Source organism: Ranitomeya imitator, chromosome 1 (genome assembly GCF_032444005.1).
Source record: "Ranitomeya imitator isolate aRanImi1 chromosome 1, aRanImi1.pri, whole genome shotgun sequence".
Classification (NCBI taxonomy): domain Eukaryota; kingdom Metazoa; phylum Chordata; class Amphibia; order Anura; family Dendrobatidae; genus Ranitomeya; species Ranitomeya imitator.
This window is the reverse complement of record NC_091282.1, coordinates 227,216,024-227,234,214: the sequence shown is the minus strand read 5'-3', so window position 1 is coordinate 227,234,214 and position 18,191 is coordinate 227,216,024. Positions and strand designations below refer to the sequence as shown.

Genomic DNA, 18,191 nt, shown 5'->3' with positions numbered 1-18,191 from the left:
AACGTCTGACCTCTGTAATTGCAAACACAGGTTTCTGTACCAAATATTACCATAAGTTGTGTTTCTATTATATCAAATACTTATTTCATACAATAAAATGCAAATTAATTACAGCTCTGGCAATAATTAAGAGACCACCGCAAAATGTTCAGTTTGTCAGATTTTTCTCTTCATAGGTATATTTTTGAGTAAAATGTCAATTGTTCTTTTATTCTATAAACTTCTGACAACGTGTCTCCGAATTTCCAAATAATAAATTTTGTATTTTTTTTCCAAAAAGGAGAAATGGTCAAAATTTTAAAAAAATAACCAGTGCTTTCAGACCTCAAATAATGCAACAAAAACAAGTTCATAATCATTTAGAAACAAGAATACTAATGTTTTAACTCAGGAAAAGTTCAAAAATCAATATTTTGTGGAATAACCATGATTTTTCATCACAGTTTTCATGCGTCTTGGCATGCTTTCCTCCAGTCTTTCACACTGCTTCTGGCACAAAAATTTAAGCAGTTCTTCTTTGTTTGATGGCTTGTGACTATCCATCATCCTCTTGATTACATTCCAGAGGTTTTCAATGGAGATCAGGTCTGGAGATTGGGCTGCCCATGACATGGTTTTGATGTGGTCGTCTCTTAGTTTTTGCCAGAGCTGTATATAAAAATTACACAACATGATTTTCTGGAATTTTTTTAAAGCTTTTGTCTGTTGAAGTGTATCTATGATGAAAATTGCAGAACTCTCCATTGTAGGTTTGAAAACTTGCAAAATCAGCTATCAGTGTATCAAATACTTATATTTCCCACTGTACCTAGGATAAGCTTGTGGGAGTTGTCAGCAGCAGAAGCCTCACCACCACTAATGGCTCCAGCCATCCAGACAAAAGTCACAACAAGCTAATTTGTTTGGAGGAAGTGGCGTTATGGCATATATGGCACATCACTCATCTCAGTCCCAACAAGATGATGTTACCTTTGACAGTGACTCTGGCAATTTGAGTCAATGCTGTGTAAAGAATGGTCTGTTTGATCACATAGGAAGAGGGATACATTTTTGATCATTTGATGGACTTTTCATGCTAACAAAGTTAACAATGCACTATGTTATTAAATGGACTGTTGGTTACTACCAGGTTACCATTCATTTCTATGGTGAGGTCACTGACATCAATAATGCAGTGTTTGTGTTAAACAAATTGACATGGGTTGGACACAGTCATAGAAAAACCTCTAAAGTGTTATTCACATGTTTCAAAGCAATTGGAGTACCTGCGATTTGCAACAATTTTTTTTTTGCCACAAATTGACTTTTTTTTAAATTTGAGAACCTGGTGTATTTGAATTTCAAAAGATTTGATCTCTAATTGCTGAATTGGTAGATTAGTAATTATGGACTGCAGGAAAGCTGGCCGGCATTTTGGGAACAATGTTTAACTGAATTCAGAAATAAATTCCCTTAACTAAATTCCATCCCCTTGCAATTACATATTTTAACTAGGAAGTGGTCTGTTCCGTATTTGCAGGGATGAGAATATGTTCTTGAATAAACAAGTACACAACCAGTGTTTTTAATGGAATATGCACTCTGCAATTACAGTAGAATAAAATCATGTTTGTCAGTTTGGAGAGTAAACTGTGTTTTCATTTGAGGTTTGCCTAATGTGCAATAACATTCTTGTATCAGCAAACTTATCTATGAAAGCGACATATAATATTGTTCTATCTTGACTGTTTATTTAGAGCGGGATGGCATGCATCTATAATATGTTGCACAACACAAAATAAATAGAGTGAAGAGGATGCCATTTTTTGCATCCCGAAAGCACCCTTGTAACCAGCTACATATATATATCTATATACATATATATATATATAATAAGTTGAGAACAGATTTCATTTATTTCCATGGTGAAATTCAAGTATGATATTCTGCATTTGTTTATAGAAACCCATACTTACATTTTACAATAAGCAGGCAAAGCCGAACGTTGCTTTAACATGTCATTTACTGTTAGTTGTAGATGCGTAACGGTGATATAATGTTGTAACTGTTCTGAATGGAGGGTAGAACCAGTGTATGCATAAACCTTTATCCCTGCAGGACCTCTCAGCTAGGAAGACTTCCACTAAGTGGTTTTAGCCCTCCTGCCAGGAGATGAGTTGAGCCTGGAATTCATAAGCATTGTAAGCAGCTATAAGGAATATCATCTCAAGGACAGTCATGAATGTAGACACTTTTCGAGCCAATCTGCATTGGTTTGATCTGAATTTTTGGAGAGCAGTGAATACCACCATGACCTTATTACGCTGAAAAACTGTTTGGGGGACAAAAGTGCTCACCTGGTAGTGTTGTGTGAAGACACAATAGATGTAAACATGTGTAATTGCTGCTGTAGCCCTTTGGCTGGAGGCGAAAAATGTTTTCCAGATGAAAAATAATAGAGAAGGACAACGTCACGTTGAATGGGCTGTGTTGCGGTAAATGAGAAGCCTTCTGTTTCCCAAAATGGTACTCTAATGTACCAACGTGTTTCAGCACCGGATCGGCGCCTTTCTCAAGGTAAAAAAAGTGATGTCTGGTGCCAAACCAACTGAGCTCCTCACCACAAGAACACCATCCACACAGTGAAACATGGCGGTGGCAGCATCATGCTGTGGGGATGTTTTTCGGCAGCAGGGACAGCAATAATTGTCTGAGTTGAATGGGAAGATGACTGGTGCAAAATACAGGGATATTAATGAGCAAAACCTGTTTCAGTCTGTCAGTGATTTGAGACTGGGACAGAGGTTCACCTTCCAACAAGACAATAACCCAAATCATACTGCTAAAGCAATACTTGAGTGATTTAACAGGAAAAGTGTAAATGTTTGGAGTGGCCTAGTCAAAGCCCAGACCTTCATCTAATTGAGAACCTGTGGTCAGACTAGAAGATTGCTGTTCACCAGAGAAAACCATCTAACGTGAAAGAGCTGGAGCAGTTTTTCCTGGAAGAATGGACAAAAATCCCAGCGGCAAGATGTGGAAAGCTCATAGAGACTTATCCAATTCGACTTGTAGCTGTAATTGCTGCAAAAGGAGGCTCTACAAAATACTGACTTTAGGGGCTAAATATTTCTACACACTGAAGTTTTCACTTATTTTGTCTTATTTGTTGTTTGCTTCACAATAAAAAGAAAACCAAATGTTTACAGTTGTAAGCAGGTAGCAAAACATTAAAATTTTCAGTGAGGGTGAATACTTTCTCAAGCCACTTTATTTCTGTATGCAATTTGCTGAATTTAATAAGAGGTATGCACCTCTTAATACATTTGGTAAATAATACATCAGTGTGCCTTTTATTAAAACTGATTGGGCTTAATAATTGTCTCCTTCTGTGCTTTAGGTATGTCTTTACTGACACCTACGTATATTATTATTTTTAAGTTTAATATTCTAAATTATAGTTTAAAAATAAAGATAAAAAAGGAACTATTACCTACTGGCATACATATGTATGCCAATTTACTCTCTTAAAAAACTACAAATCAATTAGTTTGTCTGTCTTTCATTAGTATTTGACTTCCTCGGCATCCCCTGGGGCTGGGAGTCCAAAGCTAGTCAAATCCGTCAGATAGTTGTCCACCGACAACTATTCCTACCCATAAACGCTTGTTGACCACTCTTATCTCCAGTAAGCAAAACTCTTATCTCCAGTAAGTAAAAACAGCACAATTAAAGGGTGGTCTGAACTACAAATTAATTTCATTCCTAAATCCAAATCTATTTAGTGCCATAATCTAAGCTATCATCTAATATACTTTAATAAAAAAATTCCCTATCCTTCCCTATCTACACTAATTGCTCTTCTTTTTTTTACAACCTCCTTTTTGTTGACTGTTTGAGAATCCTAGTGCATGTTGGGATACTCTAACGATGCGTCATCACAGGGCAGAGACCAGCACTTGTAAGTGATGTCATGTACAAGCTGGGTATTCATCTTATAACGCAAACTGACAGTGCGCTCTATTGCCAACTCATTACTACTGATCTGAACCAAAAAGAGCACTGTCTTTCTGCACATCACTCAGTGACAGAGCTGAGACTACTCAGCCCTTGAAATGAAGATCACTGATAACGCTTAGTTTCGGGGAGGGGGCAGTGTCTGCAGTCTTTGTCCCTGATGATGCTTCGTTTGAGTATCCCAGCATGCACTGTTATTCTCAAACAAAGCATCACCGAAAACAAGATTGGCAAAGAAAGAAAGAAAAGCAGTTAGTGTAGTTAGGGAAGTATATTAGAAAATAATTTAGATTATGACATTAAATACATTGGCATTTAGGATGAAAATTAATCTGTATTTCAGACCACCCCTTTAGTTTATGCTTTAAGCTCCTTTCTACCGCCATCAGAGGATTTTAGGGATACTCCCATACACTGTAAATTGTCGATTACCCTAGCCAAAATAGTATATTAACTATGTCTTATGGGGGGTTGCTGAACAATTCATTTCAAAGGGTTGGACCACCAAAATGTATCACCTTAACTCATTCGTTAGACCACTTTTTAAATTATTTTCATTTATAGTGTTAGAAATGATAAGTTGTGACTGTTGGCCAGTATACATGATGAATGTTCTAAGGTTCACATTGCGTTGTGTGAACTCGTTTAACGGACTACGTTACACCGCGGCATAACGCGGTGTAACGTAGTCCGTTAACGCCACCATTACTTGCAATGGCGAACGCATCGCTAGCGCACGCCCACAATGGGCGTACGCTAGCGATGTGCCATCATTGAGTGAGGGTCCCGAGACGCGGGCTGCAGCATTTCCGGGTTCGTCACTGCTAGCGTAGATGGAGCTAGCAGATGCTCCATCTGCGCTAGCGCAGTGCCAAAGTCGGCACTTGCGTTAGTGCAGTCCGTTTAACGGATTTGTTGAACGGACTGCACAACGCAAATGTGAACCTAGCTTAATAACTTGTCTTCATTTCAATCATATATGCAACTGGCTAAAAACTTTGAAAAAAAGAATATTTTAGGTCACTGAAGAGAAGATTGCTGTTTTGTGTCACAGGATCTTGCCAGGCTTCATTCATTTTAGTAGAGCAAATAGCTTTGACTTTTCCTCTGATTAGACTCAGAGGTCAGTGTTGTAACCAACATCTGAGAAGAGGTGGAGGGTTCCTAAAGCTATGTGAGGATCACAGAAGATTGGTGAAAGTTTTCATATCATGCTTGAGGAGGATTTGGTTCAGTGATCATGAGTGCTGACAGGTTCAGGCTAATCTCAGCTCAACCATCACACAGAAATGCACTTTTGTTACATGATTCCTCCTTTTGTGTGATAATCCTTCTGGGCCTCCTATGTAAAGTTATGTATCTGTGTAAAAATTCAATCCAGCTTATAAGTAGAGCCAGTGATGTCTGCTCCTCAGTGTTTATCTTACCGCCTTGTATTCTATTGATGTATGTCAAAATCTCTTAATAAACCAAGAGCTGTAAAATGATCTCATGAACACATTGTAAAGCATCTGCGTCACAGCGCATCAATTTGTTTATATAATAATCTCTGGTATGTAGAAGAATTATCTAAAAGCCTCTAGCAGAAAAGGTGTGGACCAGCAAAGAACGCACTAGTCTAGGCTGAAGATAGCATTTCTGAACTGTGGTGACACAACGCATTCCGCACCCAAAGCAAATGCTAAAGATTTGTTTCTTAGAATAAAGGACGTCAAATATAATAATTAAATCAACTACATTATACCAAGTGTCTAACTCTTTCTTGATAAGATGTTTATGCTGTGGGTGTGGGCCACTAATGACATGGACAAATGAGAGTGATATCCATCCAACAACTAATAAAAGTCAAAATTGGAATTAGTCAGCAAAGATTGGAAATGCAGCTGTATCCAGCTGGACAGCTGCTCTGAGGATCTTATATTGTAAAATTTCATTAGGATACCACAATGCAGCTCATGCATTTCCAATGAGGCAACCATGCCATAGTCACGCGCAATTGTCTGCCCATGAACACAATCCATTTGGTTTCTACACCTGCATGTAAACATCATGATGTTCAGATCATGCCAACAGAAGTATCTGGTCACCTGATGAATATAAAAATAACTATGACTTACTGTATACTAATGCAAATATTAACCCCTTCATGACCTTGGGATTTTTCATTTTTCCGTGTTCGTTTTTCACTCCCCTCCTTCCCAGAGCCATAACTTTTTTATTTTTCCGTCAATTTGGCCATGTGAGGGCTTATTTTTTGCGGGACGAGTTGTACTTTTGAACGACATCATTGGTTTTAGCATGTCGTGTACTAGAAAATGGGGAAAAAAATTCCAAGTGCGGTGAAATTGCAAAAAAAGTGCAATCCCACACTTGTTTTTTGTTTGGCTTTTTTGCTAGGTTCACTAAATGCTAAAACTGACCAGCCATTATGATTCTCCAGGTCAGTACGAGTTCATAGACACCTAACATGCCTAGGTTATTTTTTATCTAAGTGGTGAAAAAAAATTCCAAACTTTGCTAAAAAAAAAAAAAAATATTGCGCCATTTTCCGATACCCGTAGCGTCTCCATTTTTCGTGATCTGGGGTCGGTTGAGGGCTTATTTTTTGCGTGCCGAGATGACGTTTTTAATGATAGCATTTTGGTGCAGATACGTTCTTTTGATCGCCCGTTATTGCATTTTAATGCAATGTCGCGGCGACCAAAAAAACGCAATTCTGGCGTTTTGAATTTTTTTCCCGCTACGCTGTTTAGCGATCAGGTTAATGCTTTTTTTTAGTTGATAGGTCAGGCGATATTTGAGCGTGGCGATACCAAATACCAATGCGTAGATTTTATTTTTTTTTTGATTGATTTATTTTGATTGGGGCGAAAGGGGGGTGATTTAAACTTTTATATTTTTTTTATTTTTTTAACATTTTTTTCAACTTTTTTTTTTTACTTTTGCCATGCTTCAATAGCCTCCATGGGAGGCTAGAAGCAGGCACAGCTCAATCGCCTTTGCTGCATAGCAGCGATCTGCTGATCGCTGCTATATAGCAGAAATGCAGGTGTGCTGTGAGCGATTCTGCCCGCGCCTATTACGGGCACATGTCAGCTGTTCAAAACAGCTGACATGTCCCGGCTTTGATGCGGGCTCACCGTGGAGCCCTGCATCAAAGCAGGGGAGCTGACCTCGGACGTACTATCCCGTCCGAGGTCAGATAGGGGTTAATAATTAATATATTGCAAGATTCAGATTCACACAATTACGGCTCTCCAGAGAGTGCTGTGACCCTACACTGCAGTTTTCATATAAGTGCCTCTGACTGGCCTATAGCTCAGTCCCTTTTATGAACTCGTTGTGTCGGGGGCATCAGCACAACTCCAGCACTACAGACTCTCAATTATGCTCAGTGGTGGGGCATCCTAAGCATAAGCCGGACATCAAGATTTAAGTCTTGAAAACTGCTTTGGGCCCAGTTCTTTCTTTGTAAATGTACAAAGTTTTTCATGGAGGCATTTGGTGGCCAAAAAAAGTGAGGACTAATAAAGCTTTACTTATATCCTTGACCCAGTAGTCTCCACTCCTGTTTTGGGTCAAATAGGTGCAGAAAGAACGATATAAAAACTGTGAACTTAAGGTACAAATGCTATCACATAGCGATCAGCCAAATGCCCTCTCACCTATATACATGAACACTCAATGGGGATGTCAGACAGCGACTTTATCTCCTGGAAATAAAATTTGAAATGGCCTACTAATCCTTCTTTCCCCCTACATTATATTTAATTATATTCACATACTGTATATAGCACCATTATTTCTACAGTGATTTACAGACATCATCGTCACAGTCTCCAATGGAGCTCACAATCTCAGTATCAGTATTTTTTGGAGTGTGGGAGGAAACCAGAGAATAGGAGGAAACCCACGCAAAGACGGGGAGAACATATCAACTCCTTGAAGATGTTGTCCTTGGTGGGATTTGAACCCAGGACTCCAGCACTGAAAGGATACAGTGCTAACCACTGAGCCATCATGTTACCCATTACCTATTACAGGTGGGAGGCACCTTCCAGGGCTAGTTTTAGACAAAGTAAGGCCTCGGGGAAAAGCTTAAAGTGGGACCCCAAATGCCCACATATTGCACTATCACATTGAAATATTTCGGCTGTATTTACACGCTCTGATTTTAGGCCGCTAAATGAGTGTGATCGACAATATTGAAAACGTTCTACGCTTGTTTCCCGGCCTCTTTACACAGGCTCAGGGACAATGATGGGGACAGAATGATCACTAGTAGATCAGTCTGTCCCCATACAGTATCATGTTATCAGCAGCATATCTGCAGTTTTCACTGGGCGATGTGGTACTGAGAACAATGATTTTTGTTCCGGCATAAACAATCCAATCACTCAATGAATAGGCAGCATTTTGCTTGTTTAGTATAATACACCCCGTAGTCCTCCACATAGCATAATGCACCCTATAGTTCTCCATATAGTATAATGTGCATCATAGTCCTCCATATTGTATAATGCAGACTCCATAGTCCTCCATATACTATAATGTGTCCCATAGTCCTCCATATAGTATACTACACTCCCCATAGCTCTCCAGCCCCCCCTCACATTATAATGCAGCCTCCCCATAGAGTATAATACAGCCACCCCATAAAGTGTAATGCAGCCACTCCATAGGGTATAAGGCAGCCCCCTCAGAGCACAATGCAGCCCTATCAGAGCACAATGCAGCCCCCTCGTAGAGTATAATGCAGCCTCCTCATAGCATATAATGCAGCCCCCTCATAGAGTGTAATGCAGCCCCCTCATAGAATATAATGCAGGCCCCCATAGAGAATAACGCAACCCCCCTCATAGAGAATAATGGAACCCTCTCATAGCGAGTAATGCAACCCCTTATAGAGTATAATGTAACCCCCTCATACAGTATAAAGCAGACCCTTATACTTTATAATGTATCCCTATCATATAGTATAATGCAGCTCCCCAGAGAATATAATGCAGCCCTATAGTACTGCGGTATTATAGCCACACATGGATATAAAAAAAATGCAATACTTACCTCTCCTTCTCGTTCTCCCTCAGCTCTGGTCTCTGCAGAATGTCTCAGCATCTGCGGTGCCTGGCACACAGCATGGTGCATGATGAAGTGACGTCATTGCGCATCCGCTGCATCAGAGGCAGAGGGGGATGATGGGGGAGGGGGCGTCATCTGACGCTCTCACCTCCATTATTGCTTTCAACTACTGAAACAGTTGAATGGGGGGGGTGCAGGCTGGCCGGCGGTGTGCCACTATTACCCGACCCTGCACACATCCTATGGTCAGTGGGTCTTACTAAATATTGATGAATTTTAGACTGGATATGGCTTTTTCTTATCTACCAAAGTGCCCACAACAGAGAATGATACACCCCATAGTATAAACTATGGTCCTCCTTTCTACAGAATACATTTCGAATGTACATGTGACTTTTCATATCTGGTATATCTGTTGACAAATGTCTTCCATCAGTCCAGTTGAATTTATTCCATGCAATTTTGGACTCTTTCAAATGTGATATTTTGATATTTTTAATACTTAATCTTTTTACTTTAACTTGTTGCTGCCCCTTCTTTGAGTTTACTGCTGTCTAGTTTATTTTAGACATTTATATCACTTAGTCTCAAGGCAGAATTATGCACTCTGTAACCTTTGGACCAATTGTGATGTTCTATTACAATTAATTGGTCCCTTTGTGCTACAAGTGTCGCAAGAACCCGATACATGAAAATATCAATTGCAATGTTAGATGATAAGGTTAGCAAAGCAAAAATATGCTGTGCGGAATTATCAGCCTAATTGTGGATTGTATCAGAGACCTAACAAACTGCTATAAAGTTAGTATCTAATGGGTATACAGTAAGTATGAAAGTTTTATAATTCATTTATGATTATCAATCCTTTTTATTATGATAGGTCTGGAAATGGAGTAAATACATTAAATAATGTTAGTACTGATTGTCTATAGGCAGAGTAGTTGAGCAATTAGTTAAGTCAAATGGTGATAGACTTTGTAGAGCTGCTTCCTTAGTGACATTTGTAAATATTGTGATAAATAAGGAAAATGTTCTGTTTTTTTGTTTATTATAAAATTGTGTTGTGATTGTTGTGATGGCTGCCATTGAAATTTTGTATAAGGCAAGAAATGTACAAGTAATTACATATGTAACATATGGAAACCAGTGAGGTGACTGGTAATCTTGTGACTTAATAATGGACCCACCATTGCCAAAATATTTGGGCTCAAGTAGGTTGAAGGTATTAAAAAATAATTATTTTATTATAGTTTCACTGACCACTAGAGACACTAAACAAGCAAAGTGTCTTTTTCTGTTCAGTGGTTCTGGTGGCTACAGAAACTGTATTGAAACACCAAAAGGCCAGGCCCAAAGAGTTCCAAATCTGCAAAGCAGGATGAATAGAAAACATCAGACTATGCAATTTTGGTTGTCCTAGAAAAACATTGCAACAATAAGTAGAAAGCAAGTACAGCTCTGGCAAAAATTAAGAGACCACCACATCAATTCCCTGCCAATGGCAGCCCAATCTCCAGACCTGAACCCAATTGAAATCGTCTGGAATGTAATCTAGAGGATGATGGATAGTCACAAGCCATCAAACAAAGAAGAACAGCTTACATTTTTGCGCAAGAAGCCGCATGAAAGACTGGTGGAAAGCATGCCAAGACGCATGAAAGCTGTGATTAAAAATCATGGCTATTCCACAAAATATTGATTTCTGAACCCTTCCTGAGTTAAAACATTAGTATTGTTGTTTCTAAATGATTATGAACTTGCTTTCTTTGCATTATTTGAGGTCTGAAAACATTGGGTTGTTGTTTTTTTTTTATTTTGACCATTTTTCTTTGTCAAAAAAAAATACAAAATGTATTGCTTGGAAATTCAGAGACATGTTGTCAGAAGTTTGTAGACTAAAAGATCAATTTACATTTTACTCAAACACATACCTATAAAGAGAAAAATCAGACAAACTGAATATTTTGCAGTGGTCTCTTACTTTTTGCCAGAGCTGTATATCAGTTTTCCTGATCTGAAAATAGTAGGGTCAATAGTTTCACCCATTAATTTCTATGTATTAAGATTTCTTTTAAACGCCAGATAACAAAACAGTGTGTCTGATGACTGATCTCTTTTGAATGTTAAATGATTCTGTTGAGAAACTAAACTTTATTTTTAACTAATTTATAGTGCCTGGGAACCTAGGATGCTTTAAAGACCATGGGAACCCACCTCCTCTGACTGGTATCACTGAGACGTCCAATAAGCAGACAATTCAAACCTGCATTACTATGTGCCGGAGACAACGCTACAAGGTTTGGCTATAGTCAGATATGTTTAGAATTTGGATGTGGAGGGAGTTTAGGGCATGGACTGATACGGTGCAGATTTTTTTTGGCCGGTGGATGAGATTTTACTACATCTTACCCATCCATTGTGTAAACAACCTGCAGCATTAATTGACCTGTTGTGCAGATTTTTAATCTGCAATATGTCAATTGATGCTGTAGATTTTCACCTAGCAGGACACATCACTCGTGAGCACATGTGTTAAAGTATGCAAATAGAGCACCCATACACATTAAATGGGTAACCTGGTCAGTGACCTGAACAGAGCAGGGTCCACAGTCTCAAACATTGCCATTGGTAACACACTATGCCGTCATGGATTAAAATCCTGCCGGACACGCAAGGTCCCCCTGCTCATTCCAGCACATATCCAGGCCCATTTGAAGTTCGCCAATGACCATGTGTATGATCCAGAGATGGTATGGGAGGTTATATGGACAGATGAGACCAAATAGAACTTTTTGGTATCAACTCCACTCGCCGTGTTTAGAGGAAGATAAAAGATGAGTACTGTACATCCCCAAGAACACTGTCCCAACCATGATGCATTGTTGGGGGAAACATCATACTTTGGGTGGTGCTTTTCTGAAAAGAAGACAGAACAACTGCCCTGTATTGAAGGGAGGATGAATGGGGTCATATATCATGAGATTTTGTCCAACAATCTCCTTCCCTCAGGAAGAGCATTGAAGATGGGTCATGGCGGCATGTTTAAGCATGACAATGTCCCAAAACACACAGCCATGGCAACTAAGGAATGGTTTTGTAAAAAGCACTACAATGTCTTGGAGTGGACTAGCCAGTTTCCAGACATGAGCCCAATAGAAAATCTTTTGGAGGGAACTGAAACTCAATGTTGCCCAGTGACAGCCCCAAAGCCTAAAAAATCTGGAGATCTGTATGGAGTAGTGGGCCAAAATCCCTGCTGCAGTGTGAGCAAACTAAGGCTACTTTCACACTAGCGTTGTGTGACGTACGTCGCAATGTGTCGTTTTGGAGAAAAAACGCATCCTGCAAAGTTGCCCGCAGGATGTTTTTTTTTTTCCATAGACTTGTATTAGCCGACACATTGCGACGCATGGCCACACGTCGCATCCGTTGTGCGACGGATGCGTCGTGTTTTGGCGGACCGTCAGCACAAAAAAGTTGCATGTAACTTTTTTTGTGTGTCGTGTCCGCGATTTCTGACCGCGCATGCGCGGTCGGAGCTCCGCCCCCTCCTCTCCGGACCTTACAATGGGGCAGCGGATGCGTTGTAAAACTGCATCCGCTGCCCCCGTTGTTTATTTTTTTGCAGTTTGCATCCGTACGTCGGGCCGACGAATGACGACGGCCCCGTACCGACGTTAGCGTGAGAGTAGCCTTAGTCAAAAACTACAGGAAAAGTCTGACCTCTATAATTGCAAACCAAATTTTCTGTACCAAACATTAAGTTCTACTTTTCTATTGTATCAATTATTTATTTTATGCAATAAAATGCAAATTAATTATGTAAAAATCATACAATGTGATTTTCTGGATTTTTAAGATTCTGTCTGTCATATTTGAAGTGCACCTACAGTAAAAATTACAAACCTCTCCATTCTTTGTATGTGGGAAAATTTGCAAAATCATCACTGTATCAAATACTTACGGTATTTTCCCCCACTGTATGAGGCCAAAATGTGAGGCTGCCTTTCAAATGATTTGTGTCTGTATCTGGCTTATTCTGAATCATGGAGGAACACATGCATGTTGCCACCAGATGGAATCTCACCAGAAACGAATTCAATAAGTGACGTGTCTTTTTTTCTAAGGAGCTATAAAATCCATAAATGACAGTGAGTATCTTTTATTGCAATAAATAGGAGGAACACGTGCAGAAATCCATATGAAACAAAACTACTTGTGTCACATTCAGGTTGTTTTTTACCTAAAGCTAAAATAAAAACAGGTGTAAAGATGACGGACATTTCTTTTACTATACAGATGTAAATCACGATGTGAATAGCAGCCTCCTTGGCATGACATTTACAGTCGCAATGTTGGAGAAGGCTGTATTTCATAGCATTAGACTGTAGGGAACATTTTACCAGAATTAGATATTTCAATGGTGATTTACAAGTCGCTAATTGAAAATGCAAAGAAAAAAATTGCTGCGCTTTTAAAATCTTTTCAGAGAAAATTGCATTTTTGTATAATGTCATTCCAATAAATCTTCAATTGATATTGCCAACATATTGATTAAAGACTTTAATTTGATTAAAATAAAAATCCAAACAGTAGCTCTTTTAAGGGCTGTAGCTAAAGAGGGTGCAGAAGTATATGTGCCGTCCCAAAAACTTCTCTGATACATTGGAAGATGGCAGCTTTATTAATGGCGTATGGTCAGAGGTACAGTTATGTAGTTCATAATTATAGGAAACCTTTATGTGCATACATCTGCAGTAAATTAGACAATATATTACTGCTAGTGATGAGCGAGTGTGCTCGTTACTCAAGATTTCCAAGCATGCTCAGGTGTTCTCCGAGTATCTTGGGCATCCTCGTAGATTGTGTTTGACTCCCCACAGCAGCATGATTTGCGGCTGCTAGACAGCCTGAATACATGTGGGAATTCCCTAACAAACAGGCAATCCCTGCATGTATTCAGGCTGTCTAGCTGACGCAAATCATGCAGCTGAAACATAATCTACGAGGATGCCCAAGATACTCAGAGATCACCCGAGCATGCTTGGAAATCTCGAGTAATAAACCCACTCGCTCATCACTAATTACTGCTTATCTTATTGAAATTTAAAGGTTTTCCACGTTCAGGAGGTGGTTGAAATAAATATCTTGTTGAAGGGGTTTTCCATGTTCAGAAAAAAAAGACCACAACACTAATTAAGTGCTGCACGTCTTCACAGTTTGATCATGCAACAATGTCCTGGTCAGGCACTGTGCAGGCTTCAACCAAAGGGACATTCCCACCAATAATAATGTTATGGTTCCTCCTGACAATACACAAAAAAAATGATCGCAAGTATATTCCTAAGTAAGCAATCTACAAATATTCTTCTTTTCTCTTTGCCAGTATGCAGGACTGGAGTCTGGGTTTGCTTGCTTCTGCGGCAATAATGCAGATTACAGGAAACATGGAGAGATGCCGAGCACAGATTGCAGCAGTGTCTGTTTTGGGGACCATTCACAGCCATGCGGAGGGGACGGGCGTATCAACCTGTTTGACTGTAAGTGTCCAGAGATTCTAATAATGTTTTGGGGTCTTTTTTGCATACCGTACAGACTGCGCCTGTGCGGGCAGTGCGGCCACCCACCTTGGGAATCCCAGCCCCGCAGTGTGTTATGCATTATGCACAGTGCGGGGCTGGGATTCATAGGCAGGGCGGCCGCACAGGCGCAGTCTGCAAGCCTGGCTGGGACGTCAGACGGTCAGAGCTTACTGCGCCTGCCCCACACAGTTGTACACAGCGCAGGCGCCGGTTTTGAAGCGAAAAAAGCACGGAGGGGGCGGCGCCGAAAGCCCCTGAAGATGTGAGTGACGGCAGAGTACCAGTTCAAGCTGGGGAGTGAGGACCCGCCTCCATGGACAAAGAGAGGTATTTTGGATAAGTTTCAAATCGCTTTATTTTGGGAATACATGAACAAAAAACTAAAAGAGCCACCTTGTTAGAATGCAGCATTACTGCTGCACAAGGTGGCTCTTTTAGTTTATAATGTCTGGAGGGGGGTGACAGTGGCCCTTTAAGCGTGTGGAAGAAAAAAATCTGAATAGATCAGAAAAAGGCTGCAGTCATGTGCCCATGTTTCACAATCCATGTATGGAGCAGTGACAGGTCTCTTGCCCTGCAGTTAACATCCTCATATGTGCCTAATGCTGCAAGTGTGAGTGTAGATCTTTATGGGTGAGGGCGGAAGGTGGGCAATGTCTGAACTGCATCCTAGATTCCTAGAGTCATAAGAGCCGGAAAGGTATAAGCAATTTTCCAATTTTCCATATATTTGGAAAACCGTATGTTCTTAAAGAGGAGTCTGTAGCACAGAGTGACCGTTCAAACTAAGTCCAGGCACTCAGTGCACCCTTGGCATGCCAAAAAACTCCTGTGTACCATCTCACCATCTTCTTTTACATCTATCCCCCCATCTTTAGAGCCAAAGAAGGGTAGGCATAATGGAAAACAAGTAGGTAGGTAACTTAGTAACATTTAAATGTTTGGCACATCAACACTGCACCGAGTTCCTGTCCTTAGTTGTCATTCTGCACTGACAGACGCCCTTCAATAAATTTAGTGTGCATTTATTAAAACCAAAAATCTAAGATACATAATAAAAATCAATAAAACAGGTTGGACACAGTTTAATAAACGTACGATAATCGTAATGTTCTACGGAATATGTTGTCGCCTTATAACTGAAGATTATTATAAAGATCAATATATGGTGCAAATGGATGCCATTTATAAATCCAAATTTGAATCACTTTCTATACATTTGCCCTATTCTAGCAGACATTGAAGGACTGACAAGTGAGGATGGGCTTATACACATTCAAACTAGGTGTTTGTATGAAAACCTTTATCTGGAAGGTAAAAAACATAAATAGCTATCACAATAATTTGCAATTTCTATGAAAATAAGAGATGACCTGAATAATTTGCCTTTCAAATGTAAGAGCAGATGCCAAGGAATACCAATATACTAAACACAATTTCTTGATATAAAGAAAAACATTCACGCTATGGTTTTGGGGTGCAAAAAGTGGACAGAAGGCTCCATTGCTTGGGACCTGCCTAGTACACTGCCCCCTGTGATACTTATCGTTAATTGGGGTTCTTCTCCCCATTGTTTCTTATAAGAAGTTCAAGGCAAGGATGGCTCCTCTCGTCCATCTTATTTGTTCTTGTAATTGATCCTCTTGCCATGCTCCTTAGGAAAGACCCTAAGCCGGATTGATGTAGCATCAGTATAGCACAAATTAAATCTCTTTGCAGACAATATTATCCTCAATTTACCCTAACCTCATATGTCCTTGCGCAGCCTATAATAGTTTCTGTTACATTTTTTTTCATCTCGAGCCTTACAATTAATCCAGATAAATTCATAACTCTCACAATTTTTCTTTAGGAAATAAACTGCCCCAATTGAAAGATAACTATTTCTTTAAATTGACTACATCCTATATGAGTTACTTAGCAATTACAGTCATATGCCAACCTATATTCTGCCATTTACCCTAAACTATCTGTTATCTCATGGCCTTGACAAACACATGGAGGTCACTGGTGATATTCTAGTTTGGTCATATCAATGTAATGAAAATGACACAGTTACCAAAATGGTTATAACTACTTAGGGCTTTTCCAGTGTCCAGTCCTATATCCTTCACAACCTACAGACAAAAGTTTCTTTTACTAGGAGTTTCTCTGAACCCACAATAGTCAGGCATACTTTATACATACAGAGACTCAAGGGTGGACTTGGATTGCAAGCTATACTGAAATATTACCAAACAGCTTCAAATGCCCAACCGGCCCTTCCCTACTCAACCAAAGTAACTCCATTATTGGTTTTGCACAAATCTGAATCCAGTCTCAATAGACTTCAGTTCAGCTAGGAGGTTGGGGGGTGAAACACCTGAGTGGGCTTCTAACCAGTTAACCCTGATTACAACTACAGTGGCGCTGTTTAGTAGTGGATGTAGGAGAACCTCAGCAGATGACCGCGCTGTTACTGAAAATAAATTACTATACGAAAAACACCGATATTGCTGCCATATGGTGACTATATAGTGATAGAACATGTAAGATATTACTGTACAGTTATTGATAGTGACTTAAGGCTGACATTCTTTGTCATTGTCATTACGGAATGCTGTAGATAAGCTGATGGCGGTGGCCGAAGCTTATATACGAAAAAGTAGGTGACAGATTCCCTTTAACTCCTCACATTTCCAGCACATTCCCTATCTATTTCCAACCTGCACAAACTTCTCAACCCAATGTTCAGCCGCTGCTGCAGTATGTGTCCCTATTACTGGACCGCGTGTTTGGCACAATAACAGTGCTCCTCTTAGTGCCCCACATAGTACTGCCTACCACTGTGCCACACACAAAGTAAAACCCCTTTTTTGTGCTCTCAAGATGGTAAAATTACACCGCAAGAAAATATTAATGCTCTGTGCAAGTGCCCTAGAAAATAGTGTTTATACTTTGCCCCTAGAAAGTAATAATGGCCGATGCTCACCTTTGACTGTAACGATACTCTAAGTGCCCCCCAATAACAATAATCCTTCTTAAGTGCCCACTAAACATTTAAAGGGACTCTGTCACCTGAATTTGGAGGGAACAATTTTCAGCCATAGGGGCGGGGTTTTCGGGTGTTTGATTCACCCTTTCCTTACCCGCTGGCTGCATGCTGGCTGCAATATTGGATTGAAGTTCATTCTCAGTCCTCCGGAGTACATGCCTGCACAAGGCAATCTTGCCTTGCACAGGCGTGTACTGTGGAGGACAGAGAATGATGGTGAGAGTGGTGGCGCAAGAATGGAATTATATCACATGATATTTCCAACTATTTTGGTCTGAGATTTGTAAAATGCTGCACACAGGCAGCAGTAGCTGTAAAAAGATGAAATCATACTTGCCCTCTGTTTCAGTGATGTGTCTCTGCTGATACCCACTGGTGTACTGTTTATATCAGCTACAGGTATCACTGCCTATATATACCCACATGACGTCAGCAGCCAATCACTAGCCTCAGAGGTCTCAAGCCATATACTGCAGGGGCCAGTGATTGGTTGCAGG

At 40.0% G+C, this 18,191-nt stretch overlaps 1 protein-coding gene across 1 annotated transcript in view; it reads left to right on the top strand.

The window, feature by feature from the left end:
* The window catches only part of KREMEN1 (kringle containing transmembrane protein 1), a 269,727-nt gene that overhangs the window by 194,060 nt on the left and 57,476 nt on the right, over positions 1 to 18,191 (top strand). The window contains exons 4-5 of the mRNA XM_069754435.1: positions 11,251 to 11,375; positions 14,465 to 14,618. Of these exons, the coding sequence (XP_069610536.1) occupies positions 11,251 to 11,375; positions 14,465 to 14,618 (279 nt within the window). The remainder of the gene's footprint in view (positions 1 to 11,250; positions 11,376 to 14,464; positions 14,619 to 18,191) is intronic.